Source organism: Thamnophis sirtalis, unplaced genomic scaffold (genome assembly GCF_051295495.1).
Source record: "Thamnophis sirtalis isolate CommonGarterSnake01/CBP01778 unplaced genomic scaffold, rThaSir2_p1.2 scaffold_9, whole genome shotgun sequence".
NCBI lineage: Eukaryota > Metazoa > Chordata > Lepidosauria > Squamata > Natricidae > Thamnophis > Thamnophis sirtalis.
In genome coordinates this window covers 4,970,334-4,991,462 of record NW_028261389.1, presented here as the reverse complement: position 1 = coordinate 4,991,462, position 21,129 = coordinate 4,970,334, and the positions used below count along the sequence as shown (strand labels likewise).

Sequence of the window (21,129 nt, the reverse complement as noted above, 5' to 3'; positions counted from 1 at the left end):
CCTCACGGATTTTTAATTCGCCATAGGTTTACATTCAAGCATTAGCCCAAGTCAAAGAATTGTACGTTAGTCATTTTCTCCTTCTTCTTCTTCCCTTCTTCTTCTTCCGCTTCTTCTTCTCGTCCTCCTCTCCCTCCCCCACCTCCTCCTCCTCCTCTCCTTCTCCTCCTCTCCCACCCCACCTCCTCCTCCTCTTCTTTTTCTCCTTTTCCTCCCCCTCTCCCTCTTCACCTCCTTCTCCTTCTCCTCGTAATCCTCTTCCTCCTCTCTCTTTATGTTCATTTCCCTTTATTTTTTCTTCCTTCTCCCTTCTACTTCCTTCTTCCTGCCCTTCCTTCTCTTTTGTCTTCCATCTTTCCACCTTCCCCAATCTTTCTCCTCTTCCTTCTCTCACTTTGTATTATTAGTATTAATATTTGTGTATGTATATTTTTATACGAATATGTATATATATTTGTGTGTGTTTATATGTGTGTGTGTTTCTGTTTGTGAAAGTCTGTATAATAGAGAGATCAATCTTCATCCACAGTACAGCATACACAAAATTTAAAACACATACATTATAATGTTACAATAATATAAAGGTTGGGAGAATCTCTCTATCTATCTATCTATCTATCTATCTATCTATCTATCTATCTATCTATCTATTTATTATCTGTCTGTCTGTCTGCCTATTTATCATCTATCTATCTATCTATCTATCTATCTATCTATCTATCTATCTATCTATCTATCTATCTATCTATTATCTGTCTGTCTGTCTATCTATCTATCATCTCTATCTATCTATCTATCTATCTATCTATCTATCTATCTATCTATCTATCTATCTATCTATCTATCTATCTATCTATCTATCTATCTATCTAATCTAATCTCTCTCTCTATCATCTATCTATCTATCTAATCTATCTATCTACCTACCTACCTACCTACCTACCTACCTACCTACCTACCTACCTACCTACCTACCTACCTACCTACCTATCTATCTATCTATCTATCTATCTATCTAATCTCTCTATCTAATCTCTATCTATCTATCTATCTATCTATCTATCTATCTATCTATCTATCTATCTACCTACCTACCTACCTACCTACCTACCTACCTACCTATCATCTATCTATCTATCTATCTATCTATCTATCTATCTATCTATCTATCTATCTATCTACCTACCTACCTACCTACCTACCTACCTACCTACCTACCTACCTACCTACCTACCTATCATCTATCTATCTATCTATCTATCTATCTTATCTATCTTATCTATCTTATCTATCTATCTATCTATCTATCTATCTTATCTATCTTATCTATCTATCTATCTATCTATCTATCTTATCTATCTATCTATCTATCTATCTATCTATCTTATCTATCTTATCTATCTATCTATCTATCTATCTATCTATCTATCTATCTATCTATCTATCTATCTATCTATCTATCATCTATCTATCTATCTATCTATCATCTATCTATCTATCTATCTATCTTATCTATCTATCTATCTTATCTATCTATCTATCTATCTATCTTATCTATCTTATCTATCTATCTATCTATCATCTATCTATCTATCTATCTATCTATCTATCTATCTATCTATCTATCTATCTATCTATCTATCTATCTATCTATCTATCTATCTATCTATCTATCTATCTATCTAAACAAGCCATCCAACTTAATGAAAAGAAGTATATATTAAAACCAAAGCTGCATCAGCCTAACGAGAATTTTGCCTAAAGTGTGATGTGTGACACATTTTTTGAAAATATATCTATACATCACATCTTCATGAGAGGCCAAGAAGGACCTGATGCCAGTTTAGTGTTTGTAGATTGATAATCTGACAAAGGTAAGATCAAGACCTGTTGTGGCCCACCAGGAGCCGTTGGAGCTGCAAACAGATTCCGATAGCGAGGGGCCCTATGAGTCGGCTCTGGAAGATGTGGAGGACCCTGGATGGGGTTCAGACTCCGAGCAGGGACCAGAGAGGCCGGTTGGCCACCAGGAGGCGCCTGAGGCATGGAGCAGCGGTGAAAGCCAAAGGGAGTTGGTCCCTGACGTCAGGCCCTGGAGCAGTGGGGAGGAGCTAAGGGAGGTGGTCCCGGACGCCAGGCAAAGACGGGCAGATAAGCGCCGACAGCACCTATGGAGCTATAGAAGATAATTGGGGCCAGGTGGTTGTGATTAGGCTCCTCCCAAGAGAGTATATAAGAAGAGACTTTGGGAGGAGGCTTTTTGCAGGACACAACCCTTATACTAAAGCTGGAGAAGCTCTTGTGTGTATTTCTTATCTGTGGAAGTCTGGGTTGCTACCAAAGTCTTGTCGGTGTGTTAATTTACTGTGAATAAATTGTCTCGCAGTAATCTTGTGTCGGCGTGACTCACCGTACGGAGGGGTGGTGGTGTCAGAACAAAGACCCATATATATATACACACACACAAACACACACCTGTTTTCTTATCTTTCCTCTTCTAGTATTTGATCTTGAAACTCGAAAGACCGTCCGTAGTTCAGAGCATCATGTTTGGGAAATACGAAAAGACTCACGTCTGTAATTTAAAAAAATTCAAAGTCTTTGGCGGAATGAATGAAGAAAACATGACTGATCTTTTATCCAGGTAGGATGGTTGTTTCCATTCTGTTGATGCCTATCAGAACAAGACTAAGAAAGCTGAAAGTTAATATTTTAAGGGGAGAAAAAAAAACATTTCTATCAGGCCTGGAAGCCATCTTGGGCATTGGATCTTTTTTGGCTGCCACATTTAGTGCCGTGGGAAACTGGGAGGGTGGGAATTGTATGGAGTATGGGAGATATAGAGTCATAATCACATTCTTTTCTCTTGAGAGTCAAGGACGTTTTGCCCTGCACCTGGAGAGGCGTGACTGGGAGGCGTCTCCAGTGGGGATGGTGTTTTGATTGGGCTATGTGATAAGTGGGTGCTGGGCAGGGCTTTGAAATTTTCTTCGGGTGGGGAAAACCCGGAAGCTTTCAGATTCGGGTTTCCCCAGATGTGCCAATAGGACATCTGTAATAAAATGGAAGTTTGAGGAAACCCAAGCCTCGGAGTCTTCTTTCGTTGGGGTGTTACTAGGATCCCTGACAATTCCTTTGCCCCTTTCTGAATGGTTAAGTTCTCTTTTCTTATTTTTTTCCTTTACATGACCTTGGTGGACCCATACAGGTAATCAATCATTTAGTTACTGTTTGACGTAACACCAGCACTGAAAAAAAGTGACTTATGACCAGTTTCCGCTTACTTACGTTGCAGCATCCCCACAATCAAAATTTAAACGCTTGGCACCTGCCAGGTATTTACGACAGCTATGGGTCATGTGATCACCTTTTGGTAACCTCCTGACAGGCAAAGTCAACGGGGAAACCAGAAACCACGTTGCTAACTTGACAACTGCAGTGACCCCCTTCGCTGTGGCAAGAAAGATGCTAAAATGAGGCAAATGTCACTTTACAACCGTCTCGTTTAGCAGCAGAAATGTTGAGCTCTCTTGTGGTTGTAATTTGAAGGAATACCCTGTATCCCTGAAAATAAGACCCCCCCAGATAATAACCCCAAGTGGGCTTTTGAGCGCATGCGCTAAAATAAGCCCTCCCCCCCAAAAAATAAGCCTCCCCTGAAAATATTTTAGATAATTTGTGAACATCCCAAGGTTGATGATGGGATTTTGCATAAGAGAACTGAAATAGAGGGATAGGATAGCAGAGTTGGAAGGGACCTCAGAGGTCTTCTAGTCCAACCCCCTGCTTAGGCAGGAAACTGTACACCACTCCAGAGAAATGGATATCCAATATCTTTTTAAAAGCTTCCAGTGTTGGAACATTCACAACTTCTGGAGGCAAGTTGTTCCACTGATTAATTGTTCTCGCTGTCAGGAAGTTTCACCTTAGTTCTAAGTTGCTTCTCTCCTTGATTAGTTCCCACCCATTGCTTCTTGTTCTACCCTCAGGTGCCTTGGAGAATAGCTTGACTCCCTCTTCTTTGTGGCAGCCCCTGAGATATGGGAAGACTGCTATCATGTCTCCCCCTGGTCCTTCTTTTCATCAAACTAGACCTACCCAGTTCCTGCAACCATTCTTTATATGTTTTAGCCTCCAGTCCCCTGATCACCTTTATTGCTCTGTTACTTCTCTATTACCTTTAGGTTCTGTACCGTAGAATTATTTTCGAGATTGAAAAATGTTTCCAAACGAATCAGTCGATTTTCAAATTAAACCTTTTAAGTATCCAGATTGATTTGTGATATATTGACTCTCCAAGTGGTTCAAACCTGACATTTTCAATAAAATGTAGGAGAAATGATGTTCAGAAAAGAAATTTGCCTAGTCAGGATTATTGGTGACGGCCTTCTGGCTCTTAATGGCCTTTTTAAAGCTGCCAGCTTATCGTATATAAAACCCATCTACTAATTCACTTCAGATTCTAGGCCACCTTGAATAACCTTTTTCATGTTTTCCTTTCCTTTACAGTGGCTTAAAGAATGACTATAACAAAGAAACGTTTACTTTGAAGCACAAAATCGATGAGCAGATGTTCCCTTGTCGATTTATTAAAATAGGTAAATCTGTCATTGTTTTCTTGCTTTTTTTAAAAAAAAGTGTTTCCATTTCTGATTCTTGCTCACCGTTTCTCAACCTCGGTATCAGTCGTGAAAGATCAGGTCTACGCATGAACCTGATTGATTGCTACTTATGCCGATGTACAGGAATATTTTCAACGAATGTTAGCGCTATTTTGGCGCTGATGGAAATCAAAGGTGGTCGGACTTAGTTTGTTATTGGTCATGTGTTCTGACCCCCTCCTCCGTCCAGTAACGAATGCCGAGACAAGCTTAACTGGAATGTACTTTAATAGCAAGACGCCAAGACCTCCGTGGCTGAAAGCCAAGCAGAACAAACAGATAAGGACCTTGGCAGCAACTCAGACAAACTCGGGCAGCAATAAACACAGATAAGGCTTGGCAGCAATCCAGCCTGCCAAGCTCACAGCAATGTCCTCCGACATTCAATCCTGCGTTGACTTCTGCAAAGAGGGCCGTGTGCACAAGTAGCTTTTTATAGTCTGGAGAGGAGCCTAATGACCATCAGCTGAGTGCAATCATCACCTGTAATTGCGTAATTGTTCCTGATGCCTAGTAGCTCTTTGATGGCGTGCATCCAGGAACAACTCACTACTGGCCTCCGGCTCACTCTCCCTTGTCTCCTCCCCACTGGTCCAAGGCTCAGATGCTTCCTGGGCGCCACATGGCCTCATATCCCTTGAGGAACTAGTAAAAAGCAGGAGATGGTGAGTTCTAGTCCCATTTTAGGCATGGGTGACTTTGGGCCAATCACCAGGAGACAGTGAGTTCTAGTCCCATTTTAGACATGAAAGCTAGATGAATGACTTCCGGCCAATCCCCAGGGGACCATGAGTTGTAGTCCCATCTTAGGTACAGATGTCTTCTGGGCATCTTTGGGCCAACCACCAAGAGACGGTAAGTTCTAGTCCTATCTTAAGACGTCAAAGCTGGCTGGGCGATTTTGGGCCAGTCAACCATTGTCAGCCCAACCCACCTCTTATTGTTTACTAGCCGATAACCCGGCGTTATAGGGGGGAAATGTCTGGACCAAACGTAATTTCTAATGTTGGATTTTCCCCCTTATCAGAGTGAGCCCTCCCTTGTGGAGTACTGTGAAGGTGTTACCATGGCGATTCCACTGCACTATACAATAGAAGCCATTTTACGGCAGTACAGTAGAAGCCATTTTAAGGCACAACAGGCTGTATCTTAACAGAACACACACACACACACTCGAGGGGTTTTAGGGGTGTCTTACCCCCACAGTATTTTTCTCCAGAGAGTAAGTCATCTGTGTACCAGGTTTGGTTGAAATTGCTCGAGGTATTCCAGAGTTATGCTGGAACAAACAAACACACACACACACACACACACACACACACACACACACACACACACACACAGACACCACACAGAATTGTTTTGGGGAAAAGAGGATGAGAAAGAAGGATTAGATACGTTCTCTGTCTTGAGATACTTATAAAGTAATAAGGGTGGGATAAACATCAAATAAATTCATAATGTAAATTTAAGCCTCTGGGACATTCTTTCTCAGTCTTTATCCTCTAGATGGGATGTAATAAAAACTGCCATGTTGGCATGAATTTCTGGTTCTACCCAACATGATCCTCGGTTGCATAAGGCTGCTTTCATACACAAGGAAGAGCTATGACCAAGTGTTAATACCACTTTATAATGCCTTGGTAAGGCCACACTTGGAATCCGGCATTCAGTTTTGGTCGCCACGATGTAGAAAAGATGTGGAGACTCTAGAAAGAGTGCAGAGAAGAGCAACAAGGATGATTAGGGAACTGGAGACTAATACACATGAAGAACGGTTGCAGGAACTGAGTATGTCTAGTTTAATGAAAAGAAGGTCCAGGGGAGGCATGATAGCAGTCTTCCAATATCTCAGGGGTTGCCCCAAAGAAGAGGGAGTCAAGCTATTCTCCAAGACACCTGAGTGTAGAACAAGAAGCAATGGGTGGGAACTAATCAAGGAGAGAAGCAACTTAGAACTGAGGAGAAATTTCCTGACAGTGAGAACAATCAATCAGTGGAACAGAATTTGCCTCCAGAAGTTGTGAATGCCCCAACACTGGAAGTCTTTAAGAAGATGTTGGATAGCCATTTGTCTGAAACGGTATAGGGTTTCCTGCCTAGGCAGGGGGTTGGACTAGAAGACCTCCAAGGTCCCTTCCAACTCTGCTATTGCATTATATGACACTTTTACCCAAAGATTCATGGGATCCCATTATAGGAGAATGTTATTCTGTCCATTCAACTGTGAAACCTCTATTTTCCCACTGGAGGTCTTCTATCATTTGTATATAGAACTTAAAAAATTTATTCCCCCGTTTTCTATTTTCAGGGACTGTTTAGAAAGTGTTTTTTTTTTTAAAAAAAAAATCGAACTATTTTTACACTCAAACAGTTTGAAAATAAAAAGGAAACACTCTAAATAGCCCCCGAAAATTGAAAAAAAAAAGGTGAAAATAAATATTTTATCGTATTTAAGAAACTGCCTGGATACTTAAAATCAGTAGAAAGCCGGGTGTTTAAGATAGGAACGAGGCTCTTTGGAGCTGGCTTTTAGGAAAATGCTAAAATCGCATCTCTTCCACCAAGGTTTGAACAGTTCGTTGGTTTTAATTGTGTTGATTTTATTGTCATTTTCAGTTTGGGGCAGGATTTCTGGTATGCCACCTTCAGCAGAAACGGGGAGCATCCATTTAATTATATACAACACCTGAAGAACTATTATTCCCTTTGTTTCCAAATAATGACCCTAATTTGCAGTAAATGTGCAAGATCTTTAGAGCAGGGGTCTCCAACCCCCCACCCCTCCCATCCTTTACCTGCCTGCAGCCTGTTAGCAACCAGGTCTTTGCAGCTGGAGGTGAACGACGGGTGTGCAAAACTCCATATGTGCACGATCCAGGTTGCACACTCTTCCTCAAATAAACCCAAACCCGCCAAATCCCTGAAAACATTGTCTTCCACGAATCCAGTCGGTGGTGCGTTTCAGGCGGTACGTCCCGGGATGCGCGTGCCTGCCGGAAGCAGCAGCAACATACCGGAACGATGCTTTGGAGGGCCCACCCGCTCTCGTCCCTTACCTGTATTTGAAGGAAATGGGCCATCTGCGCACGCACGCGCAGCCTACGGTGCTCTGTCGAGCAGCTGGAGCATTGCAAGTAGGTGCGCATGTGTGTGCACACAGTGCATACCGGTTGCAACGGGAGCCGAAACCCACCATTGAATATGGTCAATGGTGGCAAATAGGTTGGGGACCCCTGGTTTAGAGTAGGGGTTGGCAACATGCGGCTCTGGAGCCACATGTGGCTCTTTTCATCCCTCTGCTGCGGCTCCCTGTCACCGGTCGGCTCCACAATTGATAGGGCTTTCGGTTAGGACAGGTAGAGGAAAAAGGACGCCTTGCTAGGAGGAGACTCTATGGTGGGGGAACCGGACTTCCGGTCGGCTCCAGAATTGAACGGGAGGGGGGGGGGGCTTCCGGTTAGGACCTTTGTGGCTCTTTGAGTGTTTAAGGTTGCCGACCCTTGGTTTAGAGTATAACAAGATGAATGTGTTAAGGATAAAACATTGGTAGACAACTCCAGTTGCACAACCATCTCAAGGAATTGAATTTGCGCCCCCCTTCCCTTCCCGGGCGTCTTAAAGGGAAAGGGGCAGTGAATCTCTGTGTTGGAAATGTTGTGATGATGCAACCCTAGGCAGCTATCTATGGGCCAACTTGGATTTGTTTGAGTGAAGCGCAGGTGTCTGATTTTCCTTTGAGCCCTGATGGTTGGGTGGTCCTGTCCATTAAAGCTAATATATCTGAGTTGCATCTGTTTGGGGTTAAGGCCGTTGGCGGGACAGGTTTTGGAATCCCACTCACCCCCGCCTTGGGCTGTATCACGGCTGTTGGGCTCCTCGCCCGCTGCTTCTGTTTTGTGTTTTTGAATGTTGATGCCTTCCTCCTCCTGATTCTTCCCTCTGGATAGGTTGAAGGGGTCTGTTGAGAATGGAAAGCCACATGTTCAGCAGGAGCAGGAGCTTCTCAAAATAATGGGAGTGTTGATGTGAATTCCTCCTTCCTCTTCTCATTCCCTTTCTCCTTCCTTGTTCTTTCCTCCCTTCTTCGCCACTCCATTCCTTCGCCCCTCCGTTCCTCCATTCCTTTTCCTTCCTTCCTCTTTTCCTTTCTTCCTTCCACCCTTCCACTTTTCATTTCTTCCTCCCTCTCTCCCTTCCCTCCTCTTTTCCTTCTTCCCTCCCTCCCTCCCTTCCCCTTTTCCTTCCTCTTTTCCTTTCTTCCTTCCTCTTTTCTCTCCTTCCTCCCTTCCTCTTTTCATTTCTTCCTCCCTCTCTCCCTTCCCTCCTTTTTTCCTTCTTCCCTCCCGCCCTCCCTTTCCCTTTTCCTTCCTCTTTTCATTCATTCCTTCCTTCCTCTTTTCCCTCCTTCTTCTTTTAGTTTCTTCCTCCCTCTCTCCCTTCCTTCCTCTTTTCCTTCTTCCCTCCCTCCCTTCCCCTTTTCCTTCCTCTTTTCTTTTTTTTTTTTTTAGTTTTTATTTTACACACATAAACACATCAACAAGAACAAACACATGACTTAAGACAACATAGGAACAAGAAGTTCCATCATATATCATACAGCAGTTCCGAATCGGTTTCTTTGCAGTTAGTGTTTTCCCTTTCTATAATTAGCTATTTATAACCAAATATTGTTTATCTATAATGTGCTATATATACATACAATTCCAGGTAAACATTCACATGGTTATTCTTTTTCTTTGCCAATCTTATACTATTGTTATTCCATTTAAGAGATTATAGAGTACAGTTTGGGTTGTATTATTTACCATCCCAAGTGTCTGTTATGACACCACCTTATTTTCTCTTTCTTTTCTTTTCTCTCTCCCTTCCTTCTCTACTTCCTTCCTTCCTACCTCCTCTCCTTCCCCTTCTTTCTTCCCTTACCTCTCTCCTACTCTTACCTTCTCTCTTCCCCCTCCTACTTTCCTTCCTCTTTTCGTTCCTTCCTTCCTTCCTCTTTTCTTTCCTTCCGGTGCTCTGACATGCAGAATAAAGATATTTATGACATAAAAGTCCTCCTGTTACAAGTTAGTAGAAAATGTTTAATAGACTTTTATCCGTTTGTTAAGACACCAGGCTAGAAACCGGGAGACGGTGAATTCTAGTCCTAGTCCCACTTTACAACAACAAGAAGAAGAAGATATCAGATTGGGAGACCACCTTTATTGGGGAAAGAAACGGAAAGCCCCTCATATACTAGCAAGTCCACTCCTAAAGCCTTAACCTCCAGCCAGAATGAGAGGCTGCCCGAAGATAAAATTTCCCTAACACTTGAGCTCCGCTCTTTATTGCTAACCTTCAAGCAGACACCAATCGATCAGACGCTTCAGTTTTCTGGTGGTTATCACTGCCCCAGTTCCAAACTGGGAACCTGGCCAGATTCAGCCTTCCCCGGCGTCCCCTTCCCACCACAATGCTTCATTCGCAGCGTTCTCGAAGGGATGGTGCCGAGGAAGGCCCTCGCTTCTCTAGAAAAATCATTGTCTGTATTGCCTTCGCACACGCTTTGCGTTAACGAACGGAGTTGGGACTCTTCCCGAACGGGCGTGACGATGACTCCCATTATTTCAGATTTCTCCTGCATGAGAAGCACAGCTGCATAAGCGGTGGCACGATTTGAAACGCTCTTGGCAGTCATTAGGTTTCATTTCTGTTTCATTTCTGTTTCATGCACCCGGGGCGAGGAACTTGGCGTTTTGATGCCAAAGTCCGACTCACACACACACACACACACACACACACACACACACACACACACGGACACTTTCGAAATAGCAAGCTTCGCTCTAATGGAAGACATTTAAAATTTCTGGCAAAGCTGGTCCTTGTCGTTCGAAAGTGCTCTGTTTTAATTTGCTCAGGAAATCAGGGTGTTGCAGATTGTTCTCTTCTTTCCTTGATCTTAGCAGCAATAGCACTTAAGACTTATCTACAGTGCTTTTACAGCCCTCTCTAAGAGGTTTACAGAGTCAGCCTCTTGCCCCCAACAATCTGGGTCCTCATTCTACCCACCTCGGACGGACGGAAGGCTGAGTCAACCTTGAGCCTGGTGAGATTCGAACTGCGAAATTGCAGGCAGCCGGCAGTCAGCAGAAGTAATAGCAATAGCAATAGCAGTTAGACTTATATACCGCTTCATAGGGCTTTCAGCCCTCTCTAAGCGGTTTACAGAGTCAGCATATATCGCCCCCACAGTCTGGGTCCTCATTTCATCCACCTCGGAAGGATGGAAGGCTGAGTCAACCCTGAGCCGGTGAGATTTGAACAGCCGAACTGCAGAACTGCCGTCAGCTGAAGTAGCCTGCAGTGCTGCATTTAACCACTGCGCCACCTCGGCTCTTTGTAGAGTGCAGTACTGCACTCTAACCACTGCGCCACCACATCTTGCAATACTTATGGAAAGGAGATTAACTGCAAGATGGTGAAGGATCTGGATTTTGGAATAGAATAGAAAAGAATAATCATCATCATAATATTTCAAAGGGACCTTGGAGGTCTTCTAGTCCAACCCCCTGCCTAGGCAGGAAACCCTATACCGTTTCAGACAAATGGCTATCCAACATCTTCTAAAAGACTTCCAGTGTTGGGGCATTCACAAGTTCTGGAGGCAACTTCAGTTCCACTGATTAATTGTTCTCACTGTCAGGAAATTTCTCCTCAGTTCTAGGTTGCTTCTCTCCTTGATTAGTTTCCACCCATTGCTTCTTGTTCTTGTTGTCTTCGGGTGTTTTGGAGAATAGCTTGACTCCCTCTTCTTTGTGGCAACCCCTGAGATATTGGAAGACTGCTATCCTGTCTCCCCTGGTCCTTTTTTCATTAAACTAGACATACCCAGTTCCTGCAACCGTTCTTCCTATGTTTCAGCCTCCAGTCCCGTAATTGTTTTTGTTGCTTTTCCAAAGGAACTCTGCTGGTTTTGGAATCTTATTCCCAGAATGAAAAACTGCAACCGGAAAGGATAGAAAGACAACAAATTCTATTATTCTGATAATCGTGTCCTCAAACAGCTCCTACTTTGTACTGGGGGAATCGTGACGAGAGAATAGCAGGGCATGAATATCTGCAATCAGCAGGAATTCATATTTCATGGAATGGAATGATGTAATTTCTCCGTCCTTTTTTTCAGTTCCGCTCCTGTCCTGGGGTCCCAGCTTCAATTTTAGCATCTGGTATGTTGAACTCAATGGTATTGATGACCCAGATGTGGTACAGCCCTGCCTCAATTGGTACAGCAAGGTAGGATTGTAACCTGTGTATGAAACGGCTCCTGAGAGGGAGGGATGTTGTGTATGTGAGAGGGAGGGATGTTGTGTATGTGAGAGGGAGGGATGTTGTGTATGTGAGAGGGATGGAGGCTGGGAGGGCTCAATTGCAGCCGAGGGACTACCTGTATATCGTTCTGCTAAGTCTGTCCTTCGGAGCATTTTGATTTGCCCGCGGTGCTCACACTTCAGTGCTGTTCTCATAGGTTTTCTTGTGTTCCAGTAGTACCGTGAACAGGAAGCCATTCGCCTCTGCTTGAAGCACTTTCGCCAGCACAACTACACGGAGGCGTTCGAGTCCCTGCAGAAGAAAACCAAGATCGCCCTGGAACACCCCATGCTGACCGACCTTCACGAGAAGCTGGTCTTGAAGGGAGACTTCAACGCGTGCGAAGAGTTGATAGAAAAAGCGGTCAACGGTGAGTGCCCAAAAGGTTGGGTCGCAACGCCCATCTTGCGCCGGGAGCTGGGGAAGGGGGGGAAACCCATTGTGCTGTCCCGAGGGAGAGGTTCACCATCCCAAGACAAAATGAGACAACTTACCACAGCCAACATGCCATGGGACAACTCGCTGCGGGACAATTCAACAATCCAATTTAGCAATAGCACTATACCGCTTCACGGTGCTTTACAGCAGAGGTGGGTTCCTACCATTTCGCACCTATTCGGTAGAACCGGTTCGTCAAATCTACCGAACCGGTTAGAAGAGGTTCCACCAGTGGACCTGGAAAGCAGGCCACACCTACAGAAGAGGTTCCAAAATTGTTTGAAACCCACCACTGGTCCTTGGGTATGATTACTCTACACTATCATGCTCATATTTATAAAACTCAGTGCCTCTGTGAAAGGTAAGGATGACTACTGCGTTTGTGGTGCAATCAGAACATTGCGTGTGTTGAAGTTGTTTTAACGCAAACCAAAGATGCCTTTTAAAAAACAAGTTTACATCCTATTCTTATGCAGGCCAGTGCTGTTTGTGTGAGGGAATTTAAGGTGGTTCTGACAAGTGTCATCGGCATCTTCATATCCGGTCACATGGGCGGCAAGCCACTCCCATCCGGTCACATGGGTGGCAAGCCACTCCCACAAAGGAGGCCACACCCACAGAGTAGGTTCGAACAATTTTTGAAACCCACCACTGCTTTACAGTCTTCTCTAAGCAGTTTACAGAGTCAGCCTTTTGTGCCCCCCAACAACCTGGGTCCTCTTTTTACCGACCTCAGAAGGATGGAAGGCTGAGTCGACCTTGAACCGGCCAGGATCGAACTTCTAGCAGCCAGCAGTCAGCAGAAGTAGCCTGCAGTACTGCATTCTAACCACTGCGCCACCACAGCTCATTTAATTATTTAAAATAATTTGTTTACATTTTGTTCTTTCACATTTTATTTCGTACCCTTCTTTGACATCCTTTAAGGGATGCGGGGGCTCAGTGGCTAAGACGCTGAGCTTGTCGATCGCAAAAGTCGGCAGTTTGGGGGTTCGAATCCCTAGCGCCACGTAACGGGGTGAGCTCCTGTGACTTGTCCCAGCTTCTGCCAACCTAGCAGTTCGAAAGAACGTAAAACATGCAGGTAGAAAAATAGGAACCACCTTTGGTGGGAAGGAAACAGCGTTCTGTGCACCTTTGGTGTTTAGTCATGCCGGCCACATGACCACGGAGACGTCTTCGGACAGCGCTGGCTCTTCGGCTTTGAAACGGAGATGAGCACCGCCTCCTAGAGTTGGGAACAACTAGCACATACGTGCGAGGAGAACCTTTACCATTACCTTGGCATCCTTTCCTTAATGATTCTATTAGATCAGGAGTCCCCAACCCCCTGGTCTATGGACCAGAACTGGTCTGCAGCAGGCCAACAAACTCTCTGCGCGAACAAGTGAAGCGCCAGGAGGGATGCAGGCAATGAACAAAACAATGCCCCCTTCTGGACCATGGAAAAACCTCTCTCTATGGAACCTTTTGGGCCTGGTGAGCATGACTTGCAAAAAGATCAAATCTTCACTGCTGATGCTTTCCAGGAAACCCAAATGGGTTTTCATTCTTTTGCAGAATTTTTTTTGCCCCATGGCTATTTCTCTACAATGCCCCTGTTTGAATTTACCGTATTTTTCAGAGTATAAAACGCACCTCTCCCCCCCCAAAAAAGAGGGTCAAAATCTGGGTGATGTCTTGTACAATGAATACAGCATTTTTGGCCTAGCAAAACCCTGCCCCCTTTGCAAAAATGGGCGTGCAGAGGGTTTGGGAGAGCGGTGTTAGGCTGTTCCTTCAATATTAGTATAACTCTTGCCCTGCGGTGAGTTGTCTCGTGGCAAATTGGCCACGGCGAGTTAGCTTGTGGTGAATTGGCTGCAGTAATTTGGCTGCGACGAAATGGCTGTGTCCAGTTCGCCGGGGTGAGTTGTCGTAGACCCATCCCAAGGCCACTGGCTTAGGAATGGAAGGTAAAGACCCATCATCTAACCCTATGATGGTGAACCTATGGCACGCGGGTGTGTGTGTGCATGCAGGGGATGTGCATGTGCGGGGGGGACGACGCATGCATTGGGAGCGCGCGCATTGCATTTTTGGGACTCGCGCAGCACCCCCTGCGCCATGTTTTGACTTCCAGGTTGGTGTTGGAGGCCTTACAGGCTCAAAAAAGGGTGAGAGGGGAGGGCACGCACGGCCCTCCATGCTCCATTTTGGGCCTGGAAATCCTTCTCCACCGACCTGGAAACCAAAAATGGGTGAGGGGAGTGGGGCGTATGCACGGGGTGGGTGGATGGGTGGGTGAACACAGGGGGTCACACGCTCATGCATGGGGGCGCGCGATGGGAGGTTGTTGCATGCATGTTGCAGCAGCAGGCAATGACAAAAAGGTTAGCTATCACTGATCTAACCAAGACAACTTTGAATGTGACTGGATAATCAGGAGGTAACAGGAGGGTGGAACAAAAAAAGAGGAAGATGAACTGGGCAAATCTTTGCGCGTAAAATCTCAGTTCCGGCTTTGCTTCATCCTAACCACTTGGCGTTTAGTAAAAGCCCTCTTTTCACTACAAACGGAGTCGTGAGGTTTTTCCTTTCTGAGAAAACCAAGCTGGGGCAGAGCTGACAAGTTGAGAGGAAGGCCGGAGGCATTTCTGACGGTCTTGTTAGAGAGCTGGTGAATTCATGGCTGAGTTCCAAGTATGTTGAAAATGTATTATCCTGTAGAGATAATTCTGGGAATTGCAACCTCAGGGCATCTGGCGGGTGAGCTGTTGGAGAAGGCTGCTGCCGAGGGCTTTTAGCCTGTGATTTGTGTTGCGTTATATACTGCTGGCTTCCTTCTAACTCTCGGTGTTGCTATTGTTTTCTGCACCGTGGGTGGCTGACAAATCCAAACAGAGCAGAAAGCTGTGTGTTTATTTTGCATAAGCTTCTTGTGTTGCCAGAGGGCCTTTCCGGATGATCCTAGGGGCCGGCTAGGTTGTCATTTTCATTGTATGAAAAATAGCCATGTATACGGCGTTCAGGTAATCCTCGACGTACCGCCATGATTGAGGCCAAACCTTTCTGTTGCTAAACACGACATCAGGGTTCCAAGTAATAGATCCATCGCAAGCGAAAATGCCGAGGCAGGTAGATTCCTCAAAGAATAACTATTGGAAATACCATATTGGCACATATCTGGTGAAAACCAACTCTGAGAGGTCATGAGTGAAAGTTTCCCCTCCCCAATTCCAAACCATCAGTCACATGGGCCAATCAAGGCAGCATCCACTGGTCTGGTGACATCACTCCTCCTTCCCCCAGCCATATGTGAAAACGTCCTTGGTTCTCAAGAGAAAGTATTTTGTTTTGACTTCCCAGCCCCAGCTATCTCGAATCCTCCCTCCCTATCCCTCAGCTCCATTGTGGAGTGACTGAAGCTCCAAGATGGCTTCAGCCAGGCCAGCTTCAGGGTTGACACTAGACAGTTGTTAATTGAGTTTTAGGCCCAGTACTCTTCAACATCTTCATCAGTGATTTGGATGAGGGAATAAATGGGGGAATAAAACTCATCAAATTTGCAGATGACACCAAGCTGGCAGGAATAGCCAACACTCCAGAAGACAGGCTTAAGATACAGAAGGATCTTGTCAAACTTGAACATTGGGCACTATCTAATAAAATGAAATTCAATGCTGAAAAGAGTAAGGTTGTACATTTAGGCAAGAAAAACAAAATCCACAGGTAGAGTATAGGTGGTATCTTCCTCAACAGTAGTAACTGTGAGAGGGAACTTGGAGTCCTAGTGGAGAACCATTTAAATAGGAGCCAGCCCTGTGCAGCAGCTGCTGAAAAAGGCAACACAAATTGCTCACAAATTAATGTACAGGTAGTCCTCGACTTAAAACAGTTCATTTAGTGATCGTTCAAAGTTACAACAGCACTGAAAAAAGTGACGACCATTTTTCAAACTTACGACCTCGTGATCCAAATTCAGGTGTTTGCCCGTCGTTTCATACTTACGACAGTTGCAGTGTCCTGGGGGGGTCATGTGATCCCTTTTGCGACCTTCTGACAAGGGGGGGGACCCCATTTCACTTGACAACCGTGTGACTTAATTAACAACCGCAGCCATTCACTTAACAACTTGCGGCAAGAAAGGTCGTAAAATGGGGCAAAACTCCCTGTCACTCAGCCACAGGCATTGGGGGGGGGTTCAGTTGCAGTTGTAAGTCGAGGACTACCTGTACGGAATCTCAACCCTGAGGCCAACCCAATTTAGAGGCTACATTCCCCGTTTCCAAATCCTGCCCAACTCTTGATAGTAGGTGGCGAGGGGCGAATTTTGATGTGATGCTTCCCCCCCCCTTCAAAGCAACTCATGTGAAAAGCAAAAAGATCCGAGTGATGGATCTCTTGGCTTTTGCAAAAGAGATCCGTCAGCATGACTGTGCAAAAAGATCAAATCTTAACTGCTGATGCTTTCCAGAAAACCCCAAATGGGTTTTCATTCTTTTGCAGAATTTTTTTTTGCTCCATGGCAATTTCTCTACAACGCCCCCTGTTTGAATTTACCGTATTTTCCGGAGTATAAGACGCACCTTTCCCACTCCCCCAAAAGAGGGTGAAAATCTGGGTGCATCTTGTACAATGAATACAGTATTTTTGGCCTAGCAAAACCCCACCCCCTTTGCAAAAATGGGCATGCAGAGGGTTTGGGAGGCTTGCAAAGTGCTCCTGGGGGCTAGGGAGGGCAAAAATGAGCAGAAAACGGGCCATTTTTGCACCCCCAGCCCCCAAGAGCACTCTACAAGCCTCCCAAAGCTCTGCATGCTCCCCCTTCCCCCCCCTCAAATAATGAGGCATGCAGAGGGTTTGGGAGACCCGCAGAGTGCAAAAACTTTTTAAAAAATTACTTCTTCAAAATCATGGTGCGTCTTATACTCTGGTGTGTTTTATAGTTCGAAAAATATGTTATTTGCTTAAAAAGTATTTTTCATGCCAGCCTATTGTTCAGAGTGGACCTAATTTCTGGCTGTTTTTCCTTAAGATTGTTAGGCCTGTTTAAAATCTTTAAACTTTAAACTCTTTAAAAATCTTTAAACTCTGTCATGATTTGCTATCACAACGGTGTCTAGACAGCACGATGGATTCAAATCGCTGGGCAGAATAGGTGTGCTATAAACGCCGGTAGTCCTCAACTTACAACAGTACATTTAGTGACCGGGGATGTTGCGATGGGAAGAACGTGGCCGCTCACTCTTTTCTTTTTCCTTTCAAACAGACGGCTTGTTCAACCAGTACATCAGTCAGCAGGAATACAAACCGCGATGGGGTCAGATCATCCCCAAAAGCACCAAAGGTACAGTATTGAATCTGGGTTTGCCATGAGCTATTTCCGAGGACCTTACTGATGCAGAAGGTAGACCTTGACTCACAACAACAATTTTTTAGTGCCATTCTGAGGCACCTGTCAGGGTTCAAAGTAATACATCCATAATAAATAGAACTCAAGGCAGGTAGATTCCTCAAAGAACTGGTTTATTTGATATATCGTATTGGCACAGGCTGGTGAAAATCCGTGACCCGACAAATGCATGCTTGACTAAAGCACACCGACAAAACCACGACGTCATCATTGCGCCCACAACAGCGCGCTGACAACAGCGCGCTGACAGAAGTGCGATTTAAGTTAAGGTAAGGGTTAGGTTTAGGGTTAATTTTAGATTTAGGGTTAGGTTCAGGGTTAGGTTTAGGGTTAGGGTTAGGGTTAGGGTTAGGTTTACAGCACGCTTCTGTTGGTACGCTGTTGTCGGCGCGCTTCATCGCTCATTCGTCAGCACAGTTTAGAACTCGCGGTTTTGTCACCATGAATTAGTCGGGTGCGCTTTTGTTGGGCGCGCTTTTGTCGGTGAACCGTGAAAATCGACTCTGAATATTACCGTGATCTTCACTTAATTAAAAGTAAACGTTCTTCCCCTTTCTTCAAACACCCAATCACATGGTCCAATCATCGTATCACCAAGTTGCCTGGTAACTTAACTCTTCTCTCCAACCACCTGTGGGAATGTCCTTGGTTCCTAGGAGAAAGTACTTTGCTTTGGCTACAAAACCCCATCTATTTCTATTCCCCCCTCCCTATCCCTCAGCTCCAGTGTGGCAACACTGAAGCTCAGAAAATGGCCTTGCTTAGGTCATCTTCAGAGTTGGTAACAACCACAATTGGGCCCCAAATTTTCCTTGTTAAGCGAGGCAGTCCTTCAGCAAGTGTCTCCCCCCCCCCCCCCCCCAATTTTACCACCTTCCTTGCTGCGGTTCTTAAGCGAACCACTGCACTCGTTAAAGTTGTTCGTGAATCCGGCTTCCCCTTTGATTTTGCTCATCAGAAGGTTGCAAAAGGGGATCACATGACACATTAACACCCCCCCCCCCGAACACAGCAACCGTCGTAAATATGAACCAGTTGCCAAGTGTCTGAATTTTGAATTTTGGGGATACTGCAACAGTTGTTAGGTATAAAAACAAATGGTCATCAGTCACTATTTTCCAGGGCTGTTGTAACTTTTTTTTTAAATTGAATTTTTTTTAAAAAAAGTCTTTTACAAATATTTACCTCCCCTCCCCCGTCCCCCCGCCCCCCCCCCCTAAACCTTCCCCCACCCCCGACTTCCCAGAACAAATACAGGGTATAAATCTTTAACAAGCATATACTAAAATAAACTTAAAGAAAGTTAGTATCATCTTTCATTTGAGCTTTAACTCCTCTTTTGTTAGGCTAACTCTAAACAGATTATATCATTCCTTGCTTCTTCAGTCAAAAACTATCTGGAGTTTCTTAGTCCCGTATTTATTTTGAATATAGTCAGTCCATCTTCTCCACTCCAGTTTATATTTTTCATTTGAGTGGTCTTTAAGATAAGCTGATATTTCAGCCATCTCTGTTAAGTTTGTTACTTTTATTGTCCATTCTTGAGTAGTAGGCAAATCTTCCTTCTTCCAGTATTGCGCCACCAATGGTCTTGCTGCCATTAAGTACAAAATCAAGTTAGTCTCTATAACAGTACAATCAGTAGTTATACCTAACAAAAATAACTGAGCGGTAAACTTTATCCTTTTTTAAAGAACATTTTGCATAATCCACCCTATTTTTATCCAAAATGCTTTAACCTTTTTACAAGTCCACCATATATGATAATATGTAACATCAACACAATCACATCTCCAGCATTTAGGTTGTAAATTTGGATACATACAGGCCAGTTTTTTAGGATCTAAATGCCATCTACAAAGGCTGTTGCAACTTTGAACGGTCACTAAATGAACTGTTATATGTCAAGGACTACCTATATTCCAAAGGTTTTTTTTTCTTTAATGCAGCTGGATTTGTTGGGGCATAGGAAACCCACTAATGGTTGATTGTTGTTTTGTTCGATTCAAACAGGTGATGGTGAGGACAGCAGGCCAGGAATGAGAGGAGGGCATCAAATGGTCATTGATGTTCAGACAGGTGAGCCTTCTTATTTTTCCTGGTGTTTTTTTTTTAAACCGGAGACTCGGATTCAAGTCTACTCTCAGCCACAAAATTGGCTGATTGTTTTGGGTAAGTCACCAGCTCTCAGCTGTGTTAATACCACTTTATAATGCCTTGGTATTATGGCCACACTGGGGACACGGCATCCAGTTTTGGTCGCCACGATGTAAAAAAGATGTGGAGACTCTGGAAAGAGTGCAGAGAAGAGCAACGAAGAGGATTAGGGGGACTGGAGGCTAAAACATATGAAGAACGGTTGCAGGAATTGAATATGTCTCATTTAATGAAAAGAAGGACTCAGGGTGACATGATAGCAGTGTTCCAATATCTCAGGGGCTGCCCCAAAGAAGAGGGAGTCAAGCTATTCCCCAAAGCACCTGAGTGTAGAAGAAGAAGCAATGGATGGAAACTAATCAAGGAGAGAAGCAACTTAGAATTGAGGAGAAATTTCCTGACAGTTAGAACAATGAATCAGTGGTACACTTTGCTTCCAGAAGTTGTGAATGCTCCAACACTGGACATTTTAAAGAAGATGTTGGACAACCATTTGTCTGAAGTGGTGTAGGGTGTCCTGCCTAAGCAGGGGGTTGGACTAGAAGACCTCCAAGGCCCCTTCCAATTCTGGTATTCTATTGTATTCTTTTTTTCGTTCTTCCTTTCAATTTTGATATTTATTAAAACGTCCGGTGTGTTTTAGCCGAATGCCTATTTCCCCCCGTTTATTGTGGTGATTCCGATCTCTAGTTCTTGTGAGGTATCTTGAAAATGTGAACAAATAATATTTTTTTAAAAAACACGTTGCTAAACCCTTACTGCCGGCTTCTGACCTATGACGTGTCATTTTCAATATATTCCTAATGCCCAAGCATTTAAATTAAAAGGGAGAAAAAAATAAATTCACTGAGCTTTAATTAAAGCAAGTCCCATTTCCGTTTGGCTGAACAATTGCCACCAAATATTTATCTCTCCTAACTCCAATTCACTTTACGTGTTCCAGTTACGATCGCGTAAGAGGGATTAAATTATTATACCCCACCAATATTGTTTCAGTAGGCGCTGATGCAGTTCGAAAGCACCTCCTAGTGGATAGAAAATGTGAAAGGATCTGAGATTTTAATTGAGAATTCTGAAATAACACAGTTCCAACTTGAGAAATGTGATAGGAAATACAGGTAGCTC

At 44.2% G+C, this 21,129-nt stretch overlaps 1 protein-coding gene across 2 annotated transcripts in view; it reads left to right on the top strand.

Annotated features, from left to right (window-relative positions):
- The window catches only part of MKLN1 (muskelin 1), a 72,589-nt gene that overhangs the window by 19,027 nt on the left and 32,433 nt on the right, over window positions 1–21,129 (top strand). Inside the window, exons 3-8 of one of the 2 annotated variants that reach the window (XM_087722684.1) lie at window positions 2,502–2,644; window positions 4,510–4,598; window positions 11,830–11,939; window positions 12,192–12,384; window positions 17,704–17,781; window positions 19,861–19,926. In XM_087722684.1, the coding sequence (XP_087578810.1) occupies window positions 2,502–2,644; window positions 4,510–4,598; window positions 11,830–11,939; window positions 12,192–12,384; window positions 17,704–17,781; window positions 19,861–19,926 (679 nt within the window). Of the gene's footprint in view, window positions 1–2,501; window positions 2,645–4,509; window positions 4,599–11,829; window positions 11,940–12,188; window positions 12,385–17,703; window positions 17,782–19,860; window positions 19,927–21,129 lie in introns of those variants that run through there. The other variant, XM_087722685.1, reaches the window with a different exon arrangement.